Raw genomic sequence first — 14,542 nt, 5'->3', positions numbered from 1 at the left:
TCCAGGCCGAAAGAATGGGTCGAGTGTCTTTCGAAGAACCAGTTGAGAACACCACCATCGAGGAAGATGAACCTGTAAACATCTACCCGTATGAGAACACGCCACAGAACAAGTCATGGGCTGGTGCACTCCCATTGAAGCAGGGTCTCTACGACCCTGAGCTTGAGAAGGATGCTTGTGGTGTCGGTTTTGCTGCGTAAGTTGCGCCATTGCAGTGCTGGGATAAGTTCAACATCTGACTCTGAATAGCCACATTAAGGGTACTGCAAGCCACAAGATTGTCAGCGATGCACGAAACCTCCTCTGCAACATGACACATCGTGGTGCTGTAGGTTCGGATGCGCGTGACGGTGACGGTGCAGGTGTCATGACATCGATCCCTCACAAGTTCTTTGTCAAGAACTTCGCAAAGGAGCAAGGATACACATTGCCCAAGCAAGGACAATACGCTGCTGGAAACGTCTTCTTCAAGCCCGACACCGAGGTTCTGAAGGACACACTGAACACATTCGAGGAAACCGCAGACAGCCTTGATCTGCGAGTCTTGGGCTGGCGTGAGGTCCCCCGCGACTCTTCGTTGCTCGGTCCTGCAGCTGCCTCTAGAGAACCTATCATTCTCCAGCCATTCATTGTTCTTAAGTCTGCATTTGGTGATGGCAATGCTCCCAAGGAGTCCTTTGAGTCTGAATTCGACGAGCCCTACTTCGAGCGCCAGCTATATGTCCTGCGCAAGCGTGTCACCCACGTCATTGGCCTGCACAACTGGTTCTACCTCTGTTCGTTGAGCAACAAGAACATTGTCTACAAGGGACAACTTTCTCCCGTCCAGGTCTACGAATACTACTTCGATTTGGTCAATGTTGACTACGAGGGCCACTTTGCCCTGGTCCACTCTCGTTTCTCCACAAACACATTCCCCTCATGGGACAGAGCACAGCCTCTTAGATGGGCAGCTCACAACGGAGAAATCAACACTCTTCGTGGAAATAAGAACTGGATGCGCGCAAGAGAGGGTTTGATGAAGTCCGACTTGTTCGGTGACGAGTTGGAGATGCTCTTGCCTATCATTGAAGACGGAGGCTCTGACTCTGCTGCTTTCGATAACGTTCTCGAGCTTCTCACCATCAACGGTGTTTTGTCTCTGCCTGAGGCAGTCATGCTTATGGTTCCTGAGGCATGGCAAGGAAACCGCGCCATGGACCCTGCCAAGCAGGCCTTCTACGAGTGGGCAGCCTGTATGATGGAGCCCTGGGATGGTCCCGCCCTCTTCACATTCGCCGACGGCAGATACTGTGGTGCCAACCTTGACAGAAACGGTCTCCGTCCTTGCAGATACTACATCACAGACGATGATCGCATTGTTTGCGCTTCTGAGGTCGGTACTATCCCCATCGAGCCTGAAAAGGTCGTTCAAAAGGGCCGTCTTCAGCCCGGTAAGATGCTTCTGGTTGACACTGTCGCTGGTCGCATTGTTGATGATGCCGAGCTGAAGCAGACTGTCTCTAAGCGCAAGGACTTCCAGAGCTGGATCAGCAGCCAGCTTATCACCATGCCCGGTGTTCATGACAAGCTCAGCGAGAAGGGTGCCGACCTCGGCTTCACCTTGTCAGAGACCAGAGTCCAGGAAGACCCCAGACTGAAGGCCTTCGGTTACTCGCTTGAGCAGGTCAGTTTGTTGCTTGGGCCCATGGCTGCCGATTCCAAGGAAGCTCTTGGATCTATGGGCAACGATGCCCCATTGGCATGTCTGGCACAGCAGCCCCGTCTACTCTACGAATACTTCAGACAGCTCTTCGCTCAGGTCACTAACCCTCCTATCGACCCCATCAGAGAAGCAGTTGTCATGTCGCTCGAGGCTTACGTCGGTCCTCAAGGCAACTTGCTCGAGATGAGCCCCTCTCAGTGCCACCGTCTCCTTCTCCCCTCGCCCATGCTTTCTATCGAAGAGTTCAATGCTCTGAACCAGATCTCGCAGCTGCACCGCGAGTGGAATGTTCACACCGTCGACATTACCTTCCCCAAGAAGGAGGGTATCCAAGGTTACCTTGATGCTCTTGACCGCATCTGTGACCAGGCTGCAGAGGCCATCGAGAAGAATGACAGAATCATTGTCCTGTCTGATCGCGCCACCTCAGCTGACCGTGTCGCCGTTTCCGCCATCCTTGCTACTGGTATGGTACACCACCACCTTGTCCGCAACAAGTGGCGTTCCCAGGTCGCTTTGGTTGTCGAGACTGCTGAAGCTCGTGAGGTTCACCACATGTGTGTTCTCGTCGGTTACGGTGCTGACGCTATCTGCCCTTACCTTGCAATTGAGTGTATCATGAAGATGGCTCGTGAGGGTCTGATCAGAAAGAAGCTCACTCCTGAGCAGCTCATTGACAACTACAAACACTCCCTGGACGGTGGTATCCTGAAGGTTATGTCCAAGATGGGTATCTCCACTCTTCAGAGTTACAAGGGTGCACAGATCTTCGAGGCTCTTGGTATCGATGACTCTGTTGTTGACCGCTGCTTCACTGGTACTGCCACTCGTATCAAGGGTATGACTTTCGAGCTTATCGCTCAGGACGCCTTCGCTCTCCACGAGAAGGGTTACCCTAGCCGCAACATTTTGGAGATCCCTGGTCTTGCCGAGACTGGTGAATACCACTGGCGTGATGGCGGTGAGCCTCACGTCAACGACCCTACCTCTATTGCCAATATCCAGGACGCTGTCCGTACTAAGAACGACAAGTCCTACGAAGCTTACTCCAGATCTGAGTACGAGCAGATCAAGAATTGTACCCTTCGTGGTCTCCTTGACTTCGACTTCGAAGACTGTTCTCCTGTTCCCATCGACCAGGTCGAACCCTGGACTGAGATTGTCCGCAGATTCGTTACTGGTGCCATGTCCTACGGTTCCATCTCGATGGAATCGCACTCTACCCTTGCTGTTGCCATGAACAGATTGGGTGGTAAGTCGAACACCGGTGAAGGTGGTGAAGACCCAGAGCGTAGCTTGCGCATGGACAACGGCGACACTATGCGCTCTGCCATCAAGCAGATCGCCTCTGGTCGTTTCGGTGTCACCAGTGCCTATCTGGCTGACGCTGATGAGCTTCAGATCAAGATGGCTCAGGGTGCCAAGCCTGGTGAGGGTGGTGAGCTTCCTGGACACAAGGTGTCTGGACCCATTGCTCGCACTCGTCACTCCACTCCTGGTGTCGGTCTGATCTCTCCCCCTCCTCACCACGACATTTACTCTATTGAGGACTTGAAGCAGCTCATCTACGATTTGAAGTGCTCCAACCCCCGCTCTCGTGTTTCCGTCAAGCTTGTCTCGGAGACCGGTGTCGGTATCGTCGCCTCTGGTGTCGCTAAGGCCAGAGCTGATCACATCCTGATCTCTGGTCACGACGGTGGTACTGGTGCCTCCAGATGGACTGGTATCAAGTACGCTGGTCTTCCCTGGGAGTTGGGTCTTGCCGAGACCCACCAGACTCTGGTCCTGAACGACCTCCGTGGCCGTGTCATTGTCCAGACTGATGGTCAACTTCGTACTGGTCGTGATGTTGCTATTGCCTGTTTGTTGGGTGCTGAAGAATGGGGCTTTGCCACCACTCCTCTCATCGCTATGGGCTGTATCATGATGAGAAAGTGCCACTTGAACACCTGCCCTGTCGGTATCGCCACTCAAGACCCCGAATTGAGAAGCAAGTTCAAGGGTACCCCCGAGCACGTTATTAACTTCTTCTACTACGTCGCCAACGAGCTTCGTGCTATCATGGCCAAGCTTGGTTTCCGTACCATCAACGAGATGGTTGGCCGTACCGAGGCTCTGCGCGTTCGTGACGACCTCCGCAACGGAAAGACCGAGAACATCGATCTTTCCCTCATCTTGACACCTGCACACACCCTCCGTTCTGGCGTTGCCACCTACAACGTCCGCAAGCAGGACCACAAGCTCCATGTCCGTCTCGACAACAAGCTCATCTCCGAGTCTGAGCTGGCTCTTGAGAAGGGACACCCTTGCCGCATCGAGTGCGATGTCGTCAACACTGACCGTGCTCTTGGTGCTACTCTTTCATACCAAGTCAGCAAGCGCTACGGCGAGAAGGGTCTGCCCACTGACACCATCCACGCCAATATTCGTGGCTCTGCTGGTCAGTCCTTCGGTGCCTACCTCGCACCCGGTATCACCCTTGAGCTTGAGGGTGACTGCAACGACTATGTCGGTAAGGGTCTGTCCGGTGGTCGTTTGATCGTCTACCCTCCCAGAAACGCAGTCTTCAAGGCTGAGGAGAACGTTATCGTCGGTAACACCTGTCTCTACGGTGCTACAAGCGGTCAGTGCTTCTTCCGTGGTATGGGTGCTGAGCGTTTCGCTGTCAGAAACTCCGGTGCTACTGCCGTCGTCGAGGGTGTTGGTGACCACGGTTGCGAGTACATGACTGGTGGTCGTGTTCTCATTCTTGGACCTACTGGTAGAAACTTTGCTGCTGGTATGTCTGGTGGTATCGCTTATGTTCTTGACATGCAGCGTGACTTCGAGGGCAAGGTCAACCAGGAGATGGTCGAGCTTTCTCCTCTGGAAGACCCTGCTGAGATTGCCTTCGTTCGCGGTCTTATCGAGGACCACCACCACTACACTGGTTCCGAGCTTGCTGCTCGTGTTCTCCTCGACTTCTCGCGTGCCCTCCACCGCTTCGTCAAGGTTCTGCCTACCGACTACAAGCGCGTCATGGAGGAGGAGGCCAAGAAAGCTGCCGAAGCCAAGAGAGCCCAATACCCTCTCCCCATCATGCCCGGCAACCCTGTTCGCTCTCTCCACGAGGACTCCAAGAAGAAGCAGAACGAGGCTGAGGACCGTCAGAAGAAGAAGGATGACCTTCTCGATATCGAGGAGAGTGTCCAAGATGGCAAGGCTGAGAAGAAGCGCTCGGCCCTCGTCCTCGACAAGACGAAGGGTTTCATGAAGTACCAGCGTCGCTCGGAGAAGTACCGCAGCGCCAAGACCAGAACTCGCGACTGGCAGGAGCTTTCTCAGCGTCTGAACGAGGACGAGCTCAAATACCAGACCGCTCGTTGCATGGACTGTGGTGTACCTTTCTGTCAGTCGGACACTGGCTGCCCTATCTCCAACATCATCCCCAAATGGAACGAATTGGTGTTCCAAAACCAATGGAGAGACGCCCTGAACAGACTGCTGATGACCAACAACTTCCCTGAGTTCACTGGTCGTGTCTGCCCTGCTCCTTGTGAGGGTGCTTGCGTTCTTGGCATCAACGAGGACCCCGTTGGCATCAAGTCCATCGAGTGCGCCATCATTGACCGTGGTTTCGAGATGGGCTGGATGGTTCCTTCTCCTCCTCAGGTCCGCAGTGGCAAGACTGTCGCCATTGTCGGCTCCGGTCCAGCTGGTATGGCAGCTGCTGACCAGCTCAACAAGGCTGGCCACAGTGTCACCGTTTACGAGAGAGCCGACCGTGTCGGTGGTCTGCTCATGTATGGTATCCCTAACATGAAGCTCGACAAGAACGTCGTCCAGCGCCGTGTTGACTTCATGGCTGCCGAGGGCATCAACTTCGTCACTGGTGTATCGGTTGGTGAGGGTGATGTTACCCTCGAGTCCCTCAGAGCCGAGCACGACGCCGTTGTTCTTGCCACCGGTGCTACCGTCGCCAGAGACTTGCCTATCCCTGGCCGTAACTTGGAGGGCATTCACTTCGCTATGCAGTTCTTGCACAAGAACACCAAGTCTCTTCTTGACTCTGGTCTTTCTGACGGCGAGTACATCTCTGCCAAGGACAAGCACGTTGTTGTCATCGGTGGTGGTGACACTGGTAACGACTGTATTGGTACTTCCGTTCGTCACGGTGCCAAGTCTGTTGTTAACTTCGAGCTGCTTCCCCAGCCTCCTACTGAGCGTGCTCGCGACAACCCCTGGCCTCAGTGGCCCCGTATCTATCGTGTTGACTACGGTCACTCCGAGGTCAAGACCCACATGGGCAAGGATCCTCGTGAGTACTGTATCCTTTCTAAGGACTTCGTCGACGATGGCACTGGCAAGGTCAAGGGTATCAACACTGTCCGTGTTGAGTGGACCAAGAGCGCTTCTGGCGGTTGGGACATGAAGCAGGTTGAGGGTAGCGAGGAGTTCTTCCCTGCTGACCTTGTCCTGCTCTCTATGGGTTTCCTTGGTCCTGAGGCTCGTGTCCTCGGTGATGAGATCGAGAAGGATGCTCGCAAGAACGTCAAGACTCCTCCTGGCAAGTACAACACCAACCTTCCTGGTGTCTTCGCCGCTGGTGATTGCCGTCGCGGTCAATCTTTGATTGTCTGGGGTATCAACGAAGGCCGTATGGCCGCTCGTGACGTTGACTCCTACCTCACTGGTATGGGTACTCAGCTGCCCATCACTGGTGGTATTGTCAAGCGTCCTCCCTACGAGTTGCTTCACAAGACAAAGGGTGCTCCCGTCGAGCTCGTCTCTGCTGCCTCATAAAGCAGTCAGTAGACGTGTCGACTCTTACGGCCATTAAAAGCATCCGGTCATGCATTCGTTCATGTCACTTTTAAAAATATACCCATGGCGTCACAAAAAGCATAGAGACGCAAACGCAAAAGAGAATTGTGTATGATAGAGGGAATGATGTAACGTTGGGATGTTTTTGGTTCTTGGTTTTTGTTCACAAGCGTTCTTTGATTGTTTATAGTGAGTTCTTGTAGTAAATGTCACGCCGTATTGCTCATGACAACCTCTTGAGTGCTTGACCAGTGACCTCCCACTCCTTGTTCCAAAGACTGTCGCAATGTAGCTGTAGAAATGCACGATTGCTCATTGATTAGAGAGCGTGGCCAGAGAGATGCTCTGATACTACATGTCTATAGAAACCACGCCATGCTGAAAACTATTGTGCATTTCTATAGCTACATTGCGACGGTCTCCAGCAAGGGGGATGGCTTCGAAAAAATAAACCGATGCTAACCTCAGCAGCACTGTCTTCAAAAACGTTTCCAAGATCATGGTCGAGAAGCAAGATGGGGAAGGCGATGGTCTGACCATCCTATATCCAATACCAGCGGAAGAATGGAAATAGCAATTGGCGCGGCTAACGCTTCAATAGATGCATAAGGTGAATCAAGCTACTCAGCTGAGCCGCGGCCTCATTGCGATCTTCGCGTCATCAACACGTTGGTAACAGCTTGTCTGTAGCGGGTTGGCCACATCTTTCACCGTCCGACTCTCCACCTTTGAAGACGGCACGCAGTCTTTGAGCGGACAAGCAGCTGTAAGATGCAGCAATTATGATGAGTTTCCGGAAGTCTAAGTTGCTACATGGCAGTCCACATTTACGGCATGCTTCAGCACGCGGGCGCGAAAGACGGATCAACCTTGTGTCTCCACAGCTCTTACGAATGCTGAAGATCACTGCAAATGATGGTGAGCACATAAGCCTCAACAGCAGATTCCAGCGTCAGACTCATCATGCGGTGCTTGCAGAAGCGTGTTTGGTTGACCGAATAAACTTTGGCATGTAGGACTCAGCTCAGCTGTTCCAATCAGTCTCGTGGCTTAGCGGTTGGAATGTCTAGTGTTGACGCTTTTTTCGGAGACAGCGCGTGCCTACGTGATGACTGCGTGTTTCAGGAAGTTACAATGAAGGGAACCCAATTTACTACCGAGGAGCTAGCTATGGAAGTCATGCCTTCCCTTTTGTCTTCGATGGCTCTCGACTTCCGTTTCTGCTTCTGCTTCTGCTTCTGCTTCTCATCACCGCCATCATCATCGTCGTCAACAACACAGACATGATTGGCGGCGACAAGGAGAGGAAGATGTCGGGCTTCTTGCTCGCGCTTCTGCCCAGCTTCTTACACCATCTTGTCGTCGATGTGCCTCACAAACCAACTCGTGTCTCTCCTACTGCTTGGCTGGACGGCGCTCGTGGATGGGCTGCCTTTTTCGTCTTCCTTCGTCACTTCGAGTTCTGCTATCACCGAAAAGGTCTGATCTCATACGGCACGGTTAAGGACCCCGAGCATCCAAATGAGAATCATTACTTGCTGCAACTACCCATCTTGAGACTCCTGTACAGTGGAGAGGCCATGGTTGCCGTCTTTTTCGTCATCTCTGGCTACGCCTTGTCGCTCAAGGCACTGAAACTGATCAGAAAAAATTCCTACGAACAGCTGATGCGCACCCTTGCCTCATCCATTCTGAGACGTCCATTACGCCTTTACCTCCCTTGCATTGCCTCAACTCTAATTGTCTTCTTCGCACTTCGTCTAGGCATCTACGATGGCCCCAACTCAATTGCCGGACCCGAGGATGTTTTCAGATCCATCTTCCTTGGCTGGGCCCACGACCCACAGCCCCAGATATTGCCGACTTTCTGGGAACAAGCAAGAGACTGTACACACGAGACCCTTCGGCTGTTTGACATCTTCACACACAAGCATTGGCCCGATTCCAGATACGATGTCCATTTGTGGACTATTCCGCAGGAATTCAAGTGCTCTTACGTTCTGTTCCTAACCATCGCTGGATTGGCTCTTGTCCGTACCAGAGTAAGAATGATTCTGTTGGCTGTCTTCGTCGCTTGCGGCTTCCAAGCGGACGCCTGGGAGTTGAGCGCATTTTGGAGTGGCGCTCTGATAGCCGAAGCCAACATCATCCATCAGGAGAAGAAGGACAGCCGCGTCAACGTTGATCCTTTCTCTGACGAAGACGATCCGCGTAGCCAGATGACCGTCTTGTGCACCTACTCTGCTTTTGCTTTGAGTCTTTTCTTGCTCTCATACCCATCTCAAGAAGCTCAGTTTGCTCCTGGCTATTCCACCTTGTCAACGCTGGTCCCGTCTGGTTTGCGTAAAGATGAGGGCTATCGCTTTTGGCACTGTCTTGGTGCGATGATCATGCTCTACTTCACCGGCCTCGACAGCCGACTCCAATCTCTCTTCAACAACTCATTGAGCCGTTACCTGGGAAACATCTCCTTCGCGCTATATCTCGTTCACGGCTTTACCTTGAAGACGATTGGTTATGTCTCCGTGTATGGATTCTGGCAAATCACTGGCAAGGAGACGCTCTTCCAATACGAATCTGGATTCGTTCTGGGAGGTATGGTTGTGATTCCTCTGACTATCTGGTTCGCAGACCTCTTCTGGAGATTCATCGACATCCCCATCGTCAGATTCACAAGATGGTTCGAGAAGTCGCTTCTCCCTGGTGCAGATGAGACTGGTGGCGACGGCTCGTTGATCGAGAAGTCGCCTAGAGAACATCAACCATAATTCTGTTATTCACAACCTAGAGTTTGCCTTTTGGGCAGGACAGATCTTATGCGAACCTGGAGTTCGAGACACCGCTGGAAATGATAGATAAGAAGCGTTGACAACGGAATAGATTTGGATGAAGCAGACCAACTTTGTATATACTATAGGTAGACGCCACGGTACTACCAGTTCTATTGTTTATTATAAATCTGGAGGTGTCTATGAATCCGTACTGTTGGTGGCTTAGTGCAAGTATACATTCATTGGTGGCGCGGAGCCACGGAACTTGCGCCGACACAACGCTCTTGCCTCTTCTATCCTTTTCGCTCACAACGCACGCTCGACTCTCTAAGTTCTGAGCTGCACTTTTTCTATACATACAGAGAATGCTTTATCATATTGGTGCAGGAACTTGACGAACAAAATGGCTGGCGTAGAAGCGTTTCTGGGAGCAACAGATTCATCGTCTGTTGTCAAAAATCGATAACATTGTTTCAGGAGATCGGAACTCAGAAGGATTCGGGCGTTGTACCGGTATAAATCTCGCCAGGTGAGTCGGATGGTTGCGTCTGCCGTAGCACGCGGCCATCAACATCCCTGACTGCAAGCAAAGTTGGTGCTCATTGAGGATCAATCGGCGCCGACTGTAGGGGGGTTGATTCGAATCGAATCGCACTTTTTCAAAGCTACAAGAAACAATCGTGTGTTGTAGCTTAAGGCGCAAAAAGGTCCGCGCTTGATGCTTCGAGACCTTGAAGGTGTGTGTAGTCGTTGCCTTCGCAGCTGTATAAATCCGACATGTTGCAACCAAAGATCTTAACTCTTGTCTTACTAAGAGAGGCTAACATATGCCTGGTGTCATCCTTGTGCTCTTGCCCATGCAGCGAAAGAATCGATCTTTGGCGTCAACTCTGGGATTCTGAATGGCTTTGTAATAGAGTCATCCTGTAGACAAGGTTAGTCCTTGAACATTTACGAGCTTATTCTTCTGTGGCTTGGAGTTGAGGCTTACCATTCCTGCTTCTAGAGCCATTTGGATCTGCTCAGGCCTTGCGTTTGCAGATGCGGCTATGATGGGAACATTTGGCCTCATTTCACCTGTTAGTTGGTAGTTTCTGATTCTTCTTGCACATTCGAGGCCGTCCATGATTGGCATTTCTACGTCCTGAAGAAAGGGAGTGTCAGTGGAGTGAAACCACAGAATGTATATGAAGCTTACCATGAGGATGACATCTATATCTGGCGCAGCAGAGCTAGACTCGTTGCCCTTCCATAGCTTGGTCATTTTTAAGAAGTCAAGCGCTTCCTGTCCATGATTTGCGACGTGCGTTACGTAGCCCTTGACTTTGAGGCTTCGTTCCAGAACGCGTTGGTTCACGGCGTTGTCTACAACATCGATTAGTAAGTACAATCAAAATTGCGGCGACAGATTTGGTCTACCTTCAACAATCAGCACACTGACTGGTATCTTTCCTGGCTTGAGATCATGAGCTGCTGGGCTTGCATGCCTAGAGACATCATGGCCGTTTTCCTGCACTTGCGGCGGCGAGGTCGTGTGCGCCTTGACGAAGAAAGCAAAAGTAGAGCCTTTCCCGGCCTCACTTGAGACTCCAATCTCTCCGCCTTGCAGCTCGCTCAATGTTCTGCTGATGAACAAGCCGAGTCCTGAGCCTCCATATGTCTTGTGCGTTCGAATCGAGCCCTGCGCAAATCGAGAGAATATTCTGTTCTGCTCTTCTGAGTTCATGCCAATACCGGTGTCTTCGACAGTGAACCAGAGGAAGCAAGTGTTTTCTGAGAACTCGGCTGTATCGTATATGCTGTCTTGAAGCGCCCTCGCAATAGTAAAATCGACCGGAAGATCGAGCGGACGGGTTTTGGAAGCACCCACGCGAACTGTCACGTCTTTTCGTCCGCTTGTCTTTGTCTTTGTAAACTTGATGGCGTTGCTCACAAGATTGATCAAGATTTGCATGACTCTGCCACTGTCAATGGCCATCCATTCCGCATCCTGTGCTGCTAAAGATGAATCGACAATCGTGCTAAAATTGACGTCCAGTCTCTTGGTCTCAACCTCGAACATCTTCCGAATGTCTTGGATCATGGAGACTGACCGCACTGCAGAAGGACTGATCCGTAATAGATTGGCGTCAAGCTTGCTCAATGTCAAGGTGTCTGTTATTATGTTCGTCATGTGCTCTGAACATGACAGTATGGTGTTGATCGCATCTGTTCCAGCGTCGATCAGCTGTGTCAGGTGCTGAGAACTTTTTGCTGAACCCGTATCTGCTTCTAGACTTTGTATTTCTTGGTCAGGAAGCAGCATTCTGAGCTCTGTCAGACATTCAGACACGCTATCTGCGCAATGGATCACTGCGCCTAGCGGATTTCGAATCTGATGTAGTCAGCTATGGTGTTATACGTGAGGTAGCGGAAAGACGACCATACTTCATGACTAGTCATGTCGATAAAAGCCAAAGCGTGCTTCTTGCTTTCGTTGGCTTCTTCTACGCGATTGAAATTCACCGATTCTGCAAATTTGAGGTGTGAGATGTCAGTAATCGAGCTTACCACCCGCTCCACTGAACCGTCTTCTCTGAGCTCGGGAAGCGCATTACAAAGCATCCAGGAACCTAGATAGATGTGTGTGGTCAGCATGTTTCTTGCAATCAGCAATAGAGCACTCGACGCCGCAACGTCATAGGAGCTATCATCCAAACAGGTACTGCAAAAGGATTTCGTAAAGAAACAAAAGCACATTACGAAGATATTGGGTGGGGGTAGGCCCCTGGTGAACTCACTGCCGCAATTTTCGCCTGCTGAATTTATCCAAGGTCGGCGCATTCGAAATTGAAACTCCAGCGGTTGCGATCCTCTAGAGAGCTTATAGAATTGTTTTTCGACACCCTTCAGGTCTTCTTCATGAATGACACTCCGCCAACTGACTTGGTCGAAGTCACAGTGCCGATGTCCGCTCATTTCAAACCACGCCTCTGTTGCGTAAATGATCTGTCCAGCCGAGTTTGCGACGGCAATGCCGCTAGGGATGATTTCCATGAATCGAAAGTATCGTTTCTCAGCTATCCGCGCCTTTTCTAGGGCATCGACTTTCGCACGGGCTTCTTGTTCGGCGCGTTTCTGTGATTCGATGTCGGTGACTACTCCTATCACGGAATCTATTTGGCCATCCTGGTTCCTGGTCGGTAAAGCGCTGCAAAGACCCCATGTTCCCTTTAGGCATCTCAACTCGAAGGTTTGTGATTCTCCTCGGAGCAAGGCGTCCCAGTTTTCGCTTGGAAGGAACGATATTCCGTCGCTCTGATCCTTGTGAGTGCTAACAAGTTTGTAGAAAGCATCCTGCCTTGAGTCAGTTTCTGAGCGGTTCACGATGCGAGCGACTTACGTTGGCAAACACGATCCGGCCACTCAGATCACGCTCGAAGATCGCCACATTTGCCAATCCAACAATCTTGGTGAGCCTTTCGACTCGGAGTGCTGCAAGTTCGGTTTCCTTCCTTTGGAGTTCTGACTCGAGATGCTGTCTCCTCGCTGTCTCCCTTTTCTTCCTAGCGGCTTCCTGTGTCGAGAGTATCGAGGCAACGATATCTGAAAACTCTCGCTGTAGCCGCAAAACCCAATCTTGATATAACTCGTTATAAGTGTCTCGAGTCGACAGGCCAAAAACCAAAAAGGCCTGTACTCTGCTGAGCTGGTTGGAGCTACTAGGACAAACAACAGCTCCTCGACAGGATTCGCAAACACCCCGAGCTTTTGCAACACTCTGCCATTCAGAAGGTATATCGCTTTTCTCCATTGTAACAGGGCTTCTGGTCGTCTCGGCTCGTTTAAAATATGATAAGAAAGGGTCTGGAGACTTTTCGTCCGTCTCCGCCCCCAGGTCAAGACTCTGCAGTATCCCTGAAATGTCTGAATCTTCACTCTCAACAGATTCTTCAAGTGTGTAGATGCAACCGTCAGATTCATTCCCACTTGAGTCCGACAAAGATGGGTCGATCTGTATGGCTGATGTGGTCGAATATATCGAACAGAATGGGAAGAGCTCAGGATGTTGAGAAACGCTTTTCAGCACATTGGCCCAAAGTGCTTTCAAGGAAGATGATGTCTTCCATACTGGAATCAAGTCCTCCAGGATTGAGTGTCTTTTCTCAGCTGCGGTGGTCGCCGTAGTTTCCTTGAAGGACCCGAGAAATCCTTTCAAAGGTGGAGGCAGACAGATGACAGCGCAGCTGAAGTCCACGTTCTCCTTGAAGCCACCACTGTCCATGACCATGGGGAATTTTGAGGTCACCCAAGCACGTCCAGTTTTCTCGGCTTGTGCGTAGATTGCTGCCATCTTCTCGAAGTACGGTAGCCACTCTGTCCAGCTAGCCACGGGACGTCCAAAATAGCCTGGATGATGGTCCCGAATGAGGCGCCCATATGCTTGATTGTAGATGACCACCATATCCTCTCCAAGAACCAAAGACTGTGCGTCTGGTAGTAGCATAGTGAGGAAGACCTGAGTCGCCAGTTCCTGTGGCCAGCTATCAAGTGGTCCTAGACTTGTTGCTGACCAGTCAATTGCGTCGAATAGCCGCAAGTGGTCATCCATATCCGGGCCACGTAGTCTGGCCAAGACTGCATGCATCGGCGATGATCCTGTGTAGAATCCATCCATTCTGAGTGTGGTGACAATGCTTTTCGTCCGATGTCCAAATGAGCGCAGTAAATAAACAAGCTTAACGTATGGGGGCCTCCCACTCCGTCGCTGATACTGATGGTCGTAGGGTTAAAAATCCTTATAGGCCTGACATCGATGATAGGGGCCGATCAATAAGATTGCCGATATACTCAGTATCCAGCAGCATACAAGAACAGGGTCGACGACGAACGGATTACGAGAGGCGTAAGCATGAGAAAAGAAGGTCGTCTGGCATGTAGAGTCTCGATCGGTCCAAAAGCCTCGCTAAATTTCCAGTAGAACGGTTCATGCTCCGGACCAGATCGGCCGGGTCGGTCCTACGAATTGCAATCTTCGGCCTCCAGGGCACAGTACGATCACCTCAAGGAAGTTCTGTGACCTAAAATCCTCAGATCGTACAATTTAGCAAGCCACGATAAATCTGTTTTATCGTTCTGTTGGCGGCGAGGAAGTGACCGGATGGCGGAAGTGTGTTCCGCGGAGCAGATATGACGCCGAACGCATCTGGACATGAACTCAATCTCATCCGTGAGGCATCCTTAGGGTCTTGTCGCGCAGAAAACAGTAATTATTCCCATATAT

At 51.3% G+C, this 14,542-nt stretch overlaps 3 protein-coding genes across 3 annotated transcripts; 2 read left to right on the top strand and 1 right to left on the bottom strand.

Moving 5' to 3' along the window:
- Window positions 1–14: 14 nt before the first annotated feature.
- On the top strand, window positions 15–6,487 carry M437DRAFT_86445 (glutamate synthase-like protein; the record flags this gene model as incomplete). The annotated part of the gene is made up of 2 exons (XM_041028459.1): window positions 15–196; window positions 250–6,487. The coding sequence occupies 2 exons, from the start codon at window positions 15–17 to the stop codon at window positions 6,485–6,487; spliced, it is 6,420 nt and encodes a 2,139-aa protein (XP_040877754.1).
- Window positions 6,488–7,827: 1,340 nt separating this feature from the next.
- On the top strand, window positions 7,828–9,198 carry M437DRAFT_25421 (uncharacterized protein; the record flags this gene model as incomplete). Its single annotated transcript, XM_041019086.1, has 1 exon — window positions 7,828–9,198. A coding segment is annotated over one exon (1,371 nt), but the record flags the coding sequence as incomplete, so codon positions are not given.
- A 918-nt stretch (window positions 9,199–10,116) lies between these two features.
- M437DRAFT_53680 (uncharacterized protein) lies at window positions 10,117–13,870 on the bottom strand (the record flags this gene model as incomplete). Its single annotated transcript, XM_041022568.1, has 7 exons — window positions 10,117–10,203; window positions 10,271–10,423; window positions 10,478–10,644; window positions 10,699–11,653; window positions 11,707–11,891; window positions 12,060–12,615; window positions 12,662–13,870. The coding sequence occupies 7 exons, from the start codon at window positions 13,868–13,870 to the stop codon at window positions 10,117–10,119; spliced, it is 3,312 nt and encodes a 1,103-aa protein (XP_040877752.1).
- Window positions 13,871–14,542: the final 672 nt, after the last annotated feature.

The sequence above is a fragment of the Aureobasidium melanogenum genome, assembly GCF_000721775.1.
Source record: "Aureobasidium melanogenum CBS 110374 unplaced genomic scaffold scaffold_18, whole genome shotgun sequence".
Classification (NCBI taxonomy): domain Eukaryota; kingdom Fungi; phylum Ascomycota; class Dothideomycetes; order Dothideales; family Saccotheciaceae; genus Aureobasidium; species Aureobasidium melanogenum.
Note: the sequence above shows the minus strand (reverse complement) of the source record. Positions and strands in the feature narration are given on the sequence as shown.